The 12874-nt window shown below is 36.5% G+C and overlaps 1 protein-coding gene across 1 annotated transcript in view; it reads left to right on the forward strand.

The window, feature by feature from the left end:
* Positions 1 to 12874, forward strand: part of PDE7B (phosphodiesterase 7B) — a 336495-nt gene that overhangs the window by 107104 nt on the left and 216517 nt on the right. Inside the window, exon 3 of the mRNA XM_066248440.1 lies at positions 11152 to 11212. Coding sequence (XP_066104537.1) covers positions 11152 to 11212 — 61 coding nt within the window. The remainder of the gene's footprint in view (positions 1 to 11151; positions 11213 to 12874) is intronic.

Here is a 12874-nt window from a genome sequence, read left to right on the forward strand (position 1 = left end):
CATGGGGCTGCATGTGTCTTTACGTGTCAATGTTTCTGAGTTTTTGGGGTATATACCCAGTAGAGGAATTGCTGGGTCATAAGGTAGTTCTATTTTCAGTTTTTTGAGAAATCACCATACTTTCTTCCATAATGGTTGTACTACTTTACATTCCCACCAACAGTGTATGAGGGTTCCTTTTTCTCCACAGCCTCTCCAACATTTGCTATTACCTGTCTTGCTAATAACAGCTAATCTAACAGGTGTGAGGTGGTATCTCATTGCAGTTTTGATTTGCATTTCTCTAATAGACTAAAGAAGATGAGCATCTTTTCATATATCTGTTGGCCATTTGTATTTCTTCCTGGGAGAAGTGTCTATTCATATCCTCTTCCCATTTTTTTATTGGATTGTTTGTTTGTTTGTTGTTGAGTTTTATGAGTTCTTTGTATATTTTGGATATTAGGCCCTTATCTGAGCTGTTGTTTGAAAATATCATTTCCCATTTAGTTGGCTTTCTGTTTATTTTGTTATCAGTTTCTCTTGCTGAGCAAAAACTTCTTAGTCTGATGTAGTCCCATTCATTAATTTTTGCCTTCACTTCTCTTGCCTGTGGAGTCAAATTCATAAAATGCTCTTTAAAACCCAGGTCCATGAGTTGAGTACCTATGTCTTCTTCTATGTACTTAATTGTTTCAGGTCTTATGTTTAGATCTTTGATCCATTTTGAGTTAATTGTTGTACAGGGAGAGAGACAGTAGTCCAGTTTCATTCTTTTGCATGTGGCTTTCCAGTTTTCCCAGCACCATTTATTGAAGAGGCTTTCTTTTCTCCATTGTGTGTTGTTGGCCTCTTTATCAAAAATTATTTGACTATATATATGTGGTTTTATTTCTGGGTTTTCTATTCTGTTCCATTGGTTTGAGTGTCTATTTTTCTGCCAATACCATGCTGTTTTGATTGTCGTGGCCCTATAATATAGTTTGAAGTCAGGTATTGTAATGCCCCCAGCTTCATTCTTTTTCTTTAGGATTGCTTTGGCTATTTGGGGATTTTTATAGTTCCATATAAATATGATGATTTTTTGCTCCATTTCTTTAAAAAATGTCATTGGAAGTTTGATGGGAATTGCATTAAATTTGTATATTGCTTTGGGTAATATGGCCATCTTGATTATATTTACTCTTCCTAACCAAGAACAAGGAATATTCTTCCATCTCATTATATCTTTTTCGATTTCCCTTAACAATGGTTTATAGTTTTCATTATATAAGTCCTTTACATTCTTTGTTATGTTTATTCCTAGGTATTTTATTTTTTTGTTGCAATCATGAAGGGGATTATTTTTTTGAGTTCGTTCTCAAATGTTTCATTGTTGGCATATACAATAGAAAGGCTATTGACTTCTGTATGTTAATTTTGTATCCTGCGACCTTACTGTATTGCCTTATTGTTTCTAGTAGTCTTTTTGTGGATTCTTTGGGGTTTTCGATGTATAGGATCATATCATCTGCAAAAAGTGATACCTTTACTTCTTCTTTTCCGATATGGATGCCTTTTATTTCTTTGTCTTGTCTGATTGCTCTGGCTAGAACCTCTAGTACCACATTAAATAAGAGTGGAGAGAGTGGACAACCCTGTCTTGTTCCTGATTTAAGGGAGAAAGCCTTCAGTTTAGTGCCATTTAATATGATGTTAGCTGATGGTTTATCATATATGGCCTTTATCATGTTGAGATATTTTCCTTCCAAACCCATTTTGTTGAGAGTCTTAAACATAAAATCGTGTTGTATTTTATCAAAAGCCTTTTCTGCGTCTATTGATAAGATCATGTGGTTTTTTTTCTTTGTTTTGTTGATATGGTGTATTACGTTAACCGTTTTACGTATGTTGAACCATCCTTGAGATTCTGGGATGAATACCACTGTATCATGATGTATTATTTTTTTAATATGTTGTTGTATTCGATTTGCTAGTATTTTGTTTATTGTTTTAGCATCTGTATTCATTAGAGATATTGGTCTGTAGTTTTCTTTTTTTGTGCCATCCTTGCCTGGTTTTGGTATGAGGGTTATGTTGGCCTCATAAAATGTGTTTGGAAGTATTGCTTCTTCTTCAATTTTTTGGAAGACTTTGAGTAGAATAGGAACCAAGTCTTCTTTGAATGTTTGATAAAATTCGCTGGTATAGCCGTCAGGGCCTGGAGTTATATTTTTTGGAAGGTTTTTAATGGTTTTTGCTATTTCTTCTCTACTGATAGGTATGTTTAGGCTTTCTGTTTCTTCTTGACTCAGTCTAGGAAGGTTGTATTGTTCTAGGAATTTATCCATTTCTTCTAGGTTGTTGAATTTAGTGGCATAAAGTTTTTCATAGTATTCTACAATAATTCTTTGTATATCTATGATGTCTGTGGTGATTTCTCCTCTTTCATTTTGGATTTTGTTTATATGAGTTCTTTCTCTTTTTTCCTTGGTAAGTCTTGCCAAGGGTTTGTCAATTTTGTTGATCTTTTCAAAGAACCAGCTTCTTGTTTTATTAATATTTTCTATAGTTTTTCTGTTCTCTAATTCATTTATTTCTGCTCTGAGTTCTATTATCTCCTTTCTTCAGCTGGTTTTGGGTTGTCTTTGTTCTTCTTTTTCTAGTTCCTTAAGGTGGGAATTTAAGTGGTTCACTTGGGCTCTCTCTTGTTTGTTCATATATGCCTGAAGTGATATGAACTTCCCTCTTATCACTGCTTTTGCTGCATCCCATAGATTCTGATATGTCGTATTGTCATTTTCATTAGTCTGTATATATCTTTTGATCTCTGCACTTATTTCTTCTTTGACCCATTCATTTTTTAAAAGTATGTTGTTTAGTTTCCACATTTTTGTGGGATTTTTTTCCTCTTTTTTGCAGTTGAATTCTAGTTTCAAGGCTTTATGATCAGAAAATATGCTTGGTACAACTTCAATTTTTCTGAATTTGCTGATGTTGTTTTTGTGACCCAACATATGGTCAATTCTTGAGAATGATCCATGTACACTGGAGAAAAATGTATACGCAGTCACTTTGGGATAAAATGTCCTGTAGATGTCTATCATATCCAGGTGCTCTAGTGTTTTGTTTAAGGCCACTATGTCTTTGTTGATTCCCTGTTTGGATGACCGATCTAGAGCCATCAGCGGTGTATTGAGGTCTCCAAGTATGATTGTATTTTTGTCAGTTTTTGTTTTAAGATCAATAAGTAGCTGTCTTATATATTTTGGTGCTCTTGGTTTGGTGCATATATACTAAGAATTGTTATGTCTTCTTGATTCAGTGTCCCCTTAGCCATTATGAAATGGCCATTTTTGTCTCTGAGTACTTTTCCTGTCTTGTAGTCAGCATTATCCGATATGAGTATTGCTACACCTGCCTTTTTTTGGATGTTATTTGCTTGGAGTATTGTTTTCCAGCCTTTCACTTTGAATTTGTTTTTATCCTTGTTACTTAGATGAGTTTCCTGTAGGCAGCATACAGTTGGATTTTCTTTTTTAATCCATTCTGCTACTCTGTGCCTTTTTATTGGTGAGTTTATACCGTTTACATTTAGTGTAATTATTGACACTTGTGAGTTCCCTATCGCCATTTTATAGATTGCTTTCTGTTAGTTTTGTGTCTTGTTTGATCCTACTCTTTCCTTTTTCTATCTTTTGTTTTTATTTGGTTGTATTCCATACATCTTTCCTCTGTTGCTATCTTTTTTAAATCATGTGCTTCTGTGGTGGTTTTTTCAATGGTGGTTACCTTTGAGTAATGAAAAGGGTCCCTACCCTGTTCATTGTAGCGAACTATTTTGTGAGTACTTTTGCACTCCATCGTCCTTTGCTACTGTTAATCTCCATCTCTCCCCCACCTTTCTTTTTGTTGTTGTCACAGTTTAAATTTGGTTTTATTGTGTTCTTCTTGGAGCTTTTACTTGTGGCTCTGTTTTTTTTTTGTTGTTGTTCTTTGTATCTGATTGGAGAACCCCCTTTAGTAATTCCTGGAGTGGGGATTTTCTGATGATAAATTCCCTTCATCTTTTCTGTATCTGTGAATGTTTTTATTTCTCCTTCATATTTGAAGGATAGCTTTGATGGGTATAGTATTCGTGGCTGAAAGTTCCTCTCTTTCAGGACTTTAAATATTGGGGTCCACTCTCTTCTAGCTTGTAGAGTTTCTGCTGAGAAATCTGATGATAATCTAATGGGCCTTTCTTTATATGTTGTATTCTTCTTTTCCCTGGCTGCCTTGAGAATTTTTTCTTTGCTGTTGGTTTGTGTCAATTTCATTATGATATGCCTTGGAGTAGGTTTGTTGGGGTTAAGAAAACTCGGAGTTCTCTTTGCTTCTTGAACTTGAGGCTTTTGTACTTTCTACAGGCTTAGGAAGTTCTCACCTATTATTTGTTTGAGTATGTTCTCCATTCCATTTTCTCTCTCTTCTCCCTCTGATATACCTATTATTCTTATGTTATTCTTTGTGATGGAGTCAGATAATTCTTGTAGGGCTATCTCATTTTTTGTAATTTTTGAGTCTCTTTCTTCTTCTGTCTGTTGTGCCTCAAGTTGCTTGTCTTCTATTTCACTAATCCTCTCTTCTATCTGACCTGTTCTATTAGCTAAGCTTGTTACTTCGTTTTTCAGCTCGTGAATTGAGTTTTTCATCTCTGTTTGATTTGTTTTTATAGTTTGAATTTCCTTGGACATATATTCTTTGTGTTCATTGAGTTGTTTTCTGAGCTCCCTAAATTACCTTTCTGTGTTTTCTTGTATATCTTGCAGGATTTTTAGGATTTCTATCTTGAATTCTCTGTCATTTAGCTCCAAGGTTTCCAATATATTAAATTTTTTCTCCATAGATTTTTCCTCATCTAGCTGTGTTACCTCTCTTTCTTTTGTATCCATGATATTCAATTTTCTCTTCCTTAATGGCATCTGAGGGTGGTTTTGTTGTTAGTATTAATGAAATTTAATAAAGAATAAAAAGTTAAAAAAATAAAAAATAATAAAAAAATAAAAATCGAAAAGAGTTGTTTTTTGTTAAAAAAATTAATAATTAAATAAAGAAAAATAATATAAAATAAAAATTTAAAAAAAGGAAACTCCCCCCTGTCCTATTTTCCTCTCCTCTCCTCTCCTCTCTTTCTTGAGAAAATCTTGTGGTGAACTGTGAATTATATTGTACTAGATAGAACAAACGATGCCTGTAATGGAGGGCCTGAATTGGGGAGAAGTAATAAAGGGGCAAAAAAAAAGAAGAAAAAGAAAGAAAAAAATGGGGTATGGACCCACAAAAAGCAAATAAAAAAAAATTTGGGTCAAGAATAAAATGATTTGCTTTTAGGTGTTGGTTGACTAAGAGTTATGATGAGAGGAATAAGAGGGAAACAGGAAAATGGGGGACAAATTTAAAAATTACTATTGTATTTAGTGGAACAAGAACTAGATAAAATGGAGAGCCAGGGATGGGAGCACTGCTAGTGAGTTAAAAAGGTGAAGTAAAAAAACCCCAAAATACCACAAACATAAGTTTGAGTCCCAGATAAGATAATTTGTTTGTAATTGAGGTTTGAATGAGAGGAAATGTAAAGGAGAAAGGAAGAGACTAATATAGAGGGAGAAAAGAAAGAGAGAGAGAGAGAGAAAAAGTGGGAACCACTAAAAGAAGAAAAAAGAAAGGAGAGAGCGAGAGAGAGAGAGAGTTAAGGGTTTTGGAGTGCAACCCTCATAGAGAGAAAGGAAGAGAAGAGAAAAGATTATGGGAGATGTAACACTTATGAGTAGTGTAGTTCAAGGAGAGGAGAGAGTAAGACCGGCAGAGAGTTAATCGGCCAAATTGGAGGAGGAAAAAAAGTATCAAGAATGAAGATAAGAGAAACAAATGAACAAATATAATAAAATGGGATAGGTTATAAAGTCTGCAGATTATTCTTGATTTTGAGAGGTTATCTTCTTGCTTTTTCTTTTCTCTCCCTCTTCCTGGTCGGTGACTTTTTACCCTGGGTTCTGCCCCTTTGGCACGCTCAGGTAGAAGTTTGCAGTTGATAAGTCTCTATGGCAATGTCATGTATTGTGCTTTAGTCTCATTGGCAGTCGAGGCTCATTAGCATTTATAGGCTCCAACAGTGAGAGAGTCCGTGTTCCTGGAGCCTTTCTCCTAGTCTTTCCTTCCTCAATTCGTAGCCTGATAATCCAGCTATGGGGTTGCTGCTGCCTCTGCCTGGATAGTAAGAGGCTCAAAGAGCTGGCAACTCCCCACTCTATTTCCACTCAGCACAGGGCTCTGGGTAAGGCTCAGTCAGTCAGAGCTGCTAGCATAATCAGGCGGGCTTTCCACCCACTCAAATACCTATGGCTCTGCCACTCTGTCCTGTAACACAGGCGGGTGCCCACTTATGAGGCGCTTGGAGGAAACTCTCACTCACTGTCTGTGACCAGGATATCCGGTCAGCAGTCTCACGCTCTGAGTGAAACCCCCACCCGCAGGGAAAAGTTTCAGCGTTGGAATTGAGTCTCGCTCCTTCCCCGTGTGCGGCTTTTGCAAGGCGCTGGGGCGGCCCAGAGATTCCGCTTTCATTCCACACAAAGGCCCCTGACTCTGCCCCTCTGTGGGGTAACATGGGCGCGCACTGCTGAGGCACTCAGAGGAATCTCTTGCCCACTATCTGCGCGCGCTGGCCAGGAGATCGGGGAAAATGGCTGCCCCACTTGTCTTTCTTTGTCTGGGTTTGGCGCGAGTGTTAGCTTGTATTGACTGGGTTGCCATAGGCCCAGTTTTTCCTCAGCTTGGATCTCCGTGCCACAATCTGGTTCGGCCGTTTGTGCCGCGGCCTGGATCTATTCACCCCCTTTGCCCGCCTTAGTTTCTATACTCTCAGTTCCCAGTGAAAACAGCCCTGTTTAGGTTAGTGAGGAAGGCGGAAAATTTCTTACTCCCTATTTCCTTCAAGGTTTGATTATATATTTAACCAATTTTTCGCTCGACCATACCTTCGGGTGTATTGTGAAACATCTAGAGGCTCCAAGGATAGGTTTTTCTGTTTCTGGTTGAAGATCTTGTTGAGTTTTGGGGGAGATTTATCCGTATCGCTTCCTACCGCGCCATTACTCTGACGTCATCCCAGGAATTCTTAGTTACGGGTGAAGAATGTGAATTCTCACATGTAGAAATTGTTTTCTCCAGAAATTACTTTTACTTATAATGTATGAAGTATAGGTACAGTTGACCTTTGACCAAATGGGACTTAGAGTGCTGATGCCCTGCCCAGTTGAAACTCTGCATGTAGCCCTGGCCGGTTAGCTCAGTGGTAGAGCGTCGGCCTAGCATGCAGGGGAACCGGGTTTGATTCCCGGCCAGGGCACGTAGGAGAAGTACCCATTTGTTTCTCCACCCCCCCTTCCTCTCTGTCTCTCTCTTCCCCTCCCGCAGCCAAGGCTCCATTGGAGCAAAGATGGCCTGGGCGCTGGGGATCGCTCCTTGGCCTCTGCCCCAGGCACTAGAGTGACTCTGGTTGCGGCAGAGCGACGCCCCGGAGGGGCAGAGCATTGCCCCCTGGTGGGCAGAGCATTGCCCCTGGTGGGCGTGCCAGGTGGATCCCGGTGGGGCGCATGCGGGAGTCTGTCTGACTGTCTCTCCCCGTTTCCAGCTTCAAAAAAAATACAAAAAAAAAAAAAAAAATGAAACTCTGCATGTAACTTAAGTCTGCCCTGAACAAAAGTGGATTTCTAACCAAAGATTCGACATACTGCAATTAAGATGGACAGGAGTGAAATTAAACAAGTTGTGAATAGTGAAAGAAAGAGGAAAATGGGCAAAGTAGCATGTCTTCAGTCTTTCTAGGAAATAAATGGTGAGATCAAGTTCAGCATGGTACTAAGTGGGCTCTGTATGCCCAAAGCAGATAAGTGCCAAGAAGCAGTATGCAAAGGGCCATTTTTACATTCAGAGTGTTGCATATGGGGCAAATCTTTCTTGCGAAATATTTCAAGCATAGAAAACAGTTCAGAGAATAATTAAAAAATAAACCATTCCAGTCATGCTCCCCCCCCACACACACACACCACATCCATCTGCGATTTTGCTTTCTGTGGTTTCACTTACCTGCTGTCAATTGTGGTCTGAAAATACTAAATGGAAAATTCTAGAAATAAGCAATTCATACAATTTAAATTGGCTGCTGTTCTGAGAAAAATGATGAAATCTCATTCCTTCTCACCAGGGATGTGAATCACCCCATTCTCCAACATGTCCATGCTTTATACACTCTGCGCCAGTTAGTCACTTAGTAGCCATCATGATGATGAGATGGCTGTCACATTATCTCATGGCTTGTGTTCAAGTCACCCCTCTTTTACTTAATCATGGCCCTGAAACATAAGAGCAATGATGCTGGCAATTCAAATATGCCACAGAGAAGCCATAAAATGCTTCCTTTATGTCAAAAAGGTAAAAAGTTTCTACTTAGGAAAAAGAAATTGTATGCTGAGGTTGCTAAGATATATCATAAGAATGAATCTTCTATGTGTGAAATTGTGAAGAAGGAAAAGAAATTTGTGCTACTTTGCTGAGACAAAAAACAAAACCATATTCACATAATTTTTATTGCAGCATATTGTTAAAAATTTTATTTTATTAGTTAGTTAGTCTTTTATAATACCTAATATATAAATGAGACTGCATCATAAATAAGTATGTATAGGAAAAAAAACATAGCATATATTGGGTTCAGCATTCTTTAGGGCAGGGGTTTCCAAACTACGGCCCCCTGAGGCCATTTATCCGGCCCCCGCTACACTTCCGGAAGGGGCACCTCTTTCATTGGTGGTCAGTGAGAGGAGCATAGTTCCCATTGAAATACTGGTCAGTTTGTTGATTTAAATTTATTTGTTCTTTATTTTAAGTATGGTATTTGTTCCCATTTTGGTTTTTTACTTTAAAATAAGATCTGTGCAGTGTGCATAGGGATTTGTTCATAGTTTTTTTTAAAGCCCAGCCCTCCAATGGTCTGAGGGACAGTGAACTGGCCCCCTGTGTAAAAAGTTTGGGAACCCCTGCTCTAGGGTTTCAAGGATATTAAAACTCATCCTCCTGACCTGTGGTGGCGCAGTGGATAAAGCGTCGACCTGGAAATGCTGAGGTCGCCGGTTCGAAACCCTGGGCTTGCCTGGTCAAGGCACATATGGGAGTTGATGCTTCCTGCTCCTCCTCCCCTTCTCTCTCTGTTTCTCTCCTCTCTCTCTCTCTCCTTTCTAAAATGAATAAAAAAAAAAAAACTCATCCTCATGGATAAGGGGGGAGACTACTGTATATGAAAAGTTGATAACCCCTAAAAGCCATTCAACATTGATTACTCTATATATCTTCCTTTGCCTGAATTTGATGGTCATTATTCATTGTCTTTTTTAATGTTTTCTCCCTCTAAATTAATGTATCCATGAACAATATGTACTATTTTTAGATATTTTCAATAAGATAAAAGTGAAGATAGCTTTTTGTTTAAGACTTTATTTTTTATATAACTTAAAACACTAGATACGTGTATGTGATTTGAAAATTTTATATATTTGATTTGATTTTAACATATTTAATAAAATTTGAACATTTTACAGTTTGAATATTTATATATGTCAATTATATGTATGTTTTTACAGTATATGTAGTCCTAACTCATTCATTTTAACCACCATGTAGTTTTCCAAGATATAAATTACATATTATTTATCTATTTTATAGCTAGACATTAAAGTTCTATGTGAAAATTTTTCTGGTTATCAGTTTAGAAGATGATTTACTATGTTATATGGTACACACATTTCAACTTAGGTTGAAATCTAGTATTTACTAAGTATAAATCTAATAAGCCTGAGCAGGTGGTGGCACAGCGGATAGAGCATTGGACTGGGATACAGAGGACCCAGGTTCGAGACCCAAGGTCACCAGCTTGATCGCAGGCTCATCTGGTTTGAGCAAAGCTCACCAGTTTGGACCCAAGGTCGCTGGCTCGAGCAAGGTGTTACTCGGTCTGCTGAAGGCCCACGGTCAAGGCATATATGAGAAAGCAATCAATGAACAACTAAGGTGTTGCAACGAAAAACTGATGATTGATGCTTCTCATCTCTCTCCATTCCTGTCTGTCTGTCCCTATCTATCCCTCTCTTTGACTCTCTCTGTCTCTGTTAAAAAAAAAAAAAATCTAATAAAATTTTGCCAATTTTCTCCAAAATGGTTCTATCATTTTATATTCTAACCCACAACATGTGAGAGTATTTATTTCTGTACATTTTCTGTATCACTTGTTATTGCCAAATTTCTAAGTTTTGACACACCAATGAGTTCTAAGCAGGCCTCATTTTATCTTCAATTTCCTGGTTCCTAATTATTTCTATGATTGATTGAATATAGTCTGTGTTAATTGACCATTCAGTTATTCTTTTTCATGAATTGCTTGTTGATGTCTTTTATCCATTTTTCTATTTATTTTCTGATTTGTTTGGAGGATTTTCTTTATGTATTCAGGTACAAACCATTTGTCACTCAGATACATAAATGTTGTCTATTCTTAACTGTTGTATCTTTGGAGTTTGCTTTATACAAAACTTTTAACTAACAAGCTAAAACTAAAACAAAGAAAAAAAAGTTAATATTTCCATAAGTCTTTGGATTCAGGAGAAGCACTTATGAGTACCATTTTTTTTTATCATTTTCTTATTTGTTTTCCCCCCAAGTTTGAGTATTCAGTATATGACTACCAACTTTGTACTTGATAATATCTGTGCTTGATTGCAGAGTAGATAGGTTGGAATAATTTTGGTGCTATATAAGAACCAATTTTGAGAAGGATTAACCTCATATTATTAGGTCTAATAGGTTGCAGATCTTCCACTGAAATAGAAACTTAGATACCAAGTGCATCTCTGGCCATGACTCCTCACAAGAGCCACAGATTGCTTCTAGGCAATGCAGGAAAAATCTGTTCCAACTTACCTCTCAAATATTTTACTACTACAGAAACCTCTGTTCATAATCCAAGTTCTTAGACTCAGGTCACCCAGGAAAGCACGAACGTTGGTATAATATCACGGTAATGTCAGTTTGCATAGGCATGTTGCCTTGGGAATCCTGTTATGAAATCTTATAATGATAATGGTTTTTTTTTTCTTTCAGAGGTGTGGTGAACTCTTGTTTGAAAACCCTGATCAGAATGTCAAATGTGTTTGCATGCTAGGTAAGAAGGCTTTTCTTTTTAGATATATTAAGAATGTTGATGTCATGTGACTTATTGTTGTTCTGGTGCATTATTGACTCTTGTTCCATATTGCAAAGGCTTATGGGCTTTTAATAGGTTTAAAGACATCTATGACACATTTATATGTGGAACACTTGATGAAAAAACGTTTTGATTTGAGTAACTGTTAGTAAGTCATGAGCCATGAGTATGAGTCATTCAAATTTTTCTTGGATCACCAGCATAACATAGAACTGGGTGTTTTGTATTTAGGAGACTATAATGCAAAAGCAAGAACAATCATTATTAAACTAGAAATGATAAGCTAGGTAAGTAAATTATTAAGAATTTATATCACAGCACAAAGCCCTTACAATGCCTGGGAGAAATACATACTCAAATTAATCTGAAGTCACCATAATTACACCGCATTTGTAATAAAATTTCAGCATTGTAATAAATAATTATTTGTACTTATAGGACAATATATCATCAGTGCCTTTCACAAACTCTTTAAGTTACAATATTCTCCTAAGAAGTAAAATTTATATTATTTTCCTCACCATATAGGTTAGAAAACTAATGCAGAGAATAAAAGTGATACACTTAACCTTGAAGTGAGAAGTAGTCCAGATCAAGATATGAAAGCTTTTAAACTGTAAAATTTTAGCTCTAGTGTTTAGATCTTCTTTAAGCCACTAAACTATCTCCAATGAACTTTCAGTTAATTATAAAAAATAGTAGCATGGATAAATAGATATGATCTTTAAATTTAATGTCACTAAAATTTTACCCTTATCCATTACAACCTTGAACCATGCTCATGAGCAAAGGACAAAATGATTCGCTTTAACTTTTTCTATTTTCTCTGGCTGCCCCATATGTTGGTGAAATGACTCAGAAGCAGACATCAAGATTAAGAGAGGCAGGGGAAGGTTTTGATAATTAATAATTCAAAATAATCAGGTAATAAATAAGCAAAAGTTGCCCATGATTTAAAGAAATCAACTAAAAAACAAAACACAAGACACCATATTTTCCTAGTCTTCGATCTTTCTTATTTTCTTGCACTAGTATTTTAAACCTCTCGCTTGCAGTTCTTATATGTTTAACTTTTAATTAATATGGTAGCTACATGGTAACATATTCATTGGAAAATGAGCATTTTACTGGAAAAACATGAACAATGAGCATAGCATCCACATACCCATCTAAAACTTCCAGTATTCTTTCCCCTTAACCATGAAAATGCCACAAAAATGTTAATAGTTCAAGGTACAAACCAAATAGATGATAGATGATAGATAGATACATAGATAGATAGATAGTAGATATATTCAATATGATAGGTATGTAGGTAAATAGATAGATAGATAGACAGACATAAAAGCTGAAAAAATTTCTTTGTCCAGCCATATGTTTCAACCTTGGATCTGTGAATATATCTCACAACCACATCAGATCTATTCATCAATTAACCCATTTAATTTTCACAATAACAAGATAAGATTTGGGCTATTATTATCTTCATTTATAGATAACAAACTTGAGGCAAATATTTGGATATCATTGGTACTTTACTATTACTATCTACCTGATCTAATAACTTGGGTCAGTTTTGAACTCATGAAGATTTTATACAAATGAACATATCACTTATTT

Source organism: Saccopteryx bilineata, chromosome 12 (genome assembly GCF_036850765.1).
Source record: "Saccopteryx bilineata isolate mSacBil1 chromosome 12, mSacBil1_pri_phased_curated, whole genome shotgun sequence".
NCBI classification, from domain to species: Eukaryota; Metazoa; Chordata; class Mammalia; order Chiroptera; family Emballonuridae; genus Saccopteryx; species Saccopteryx bilineata.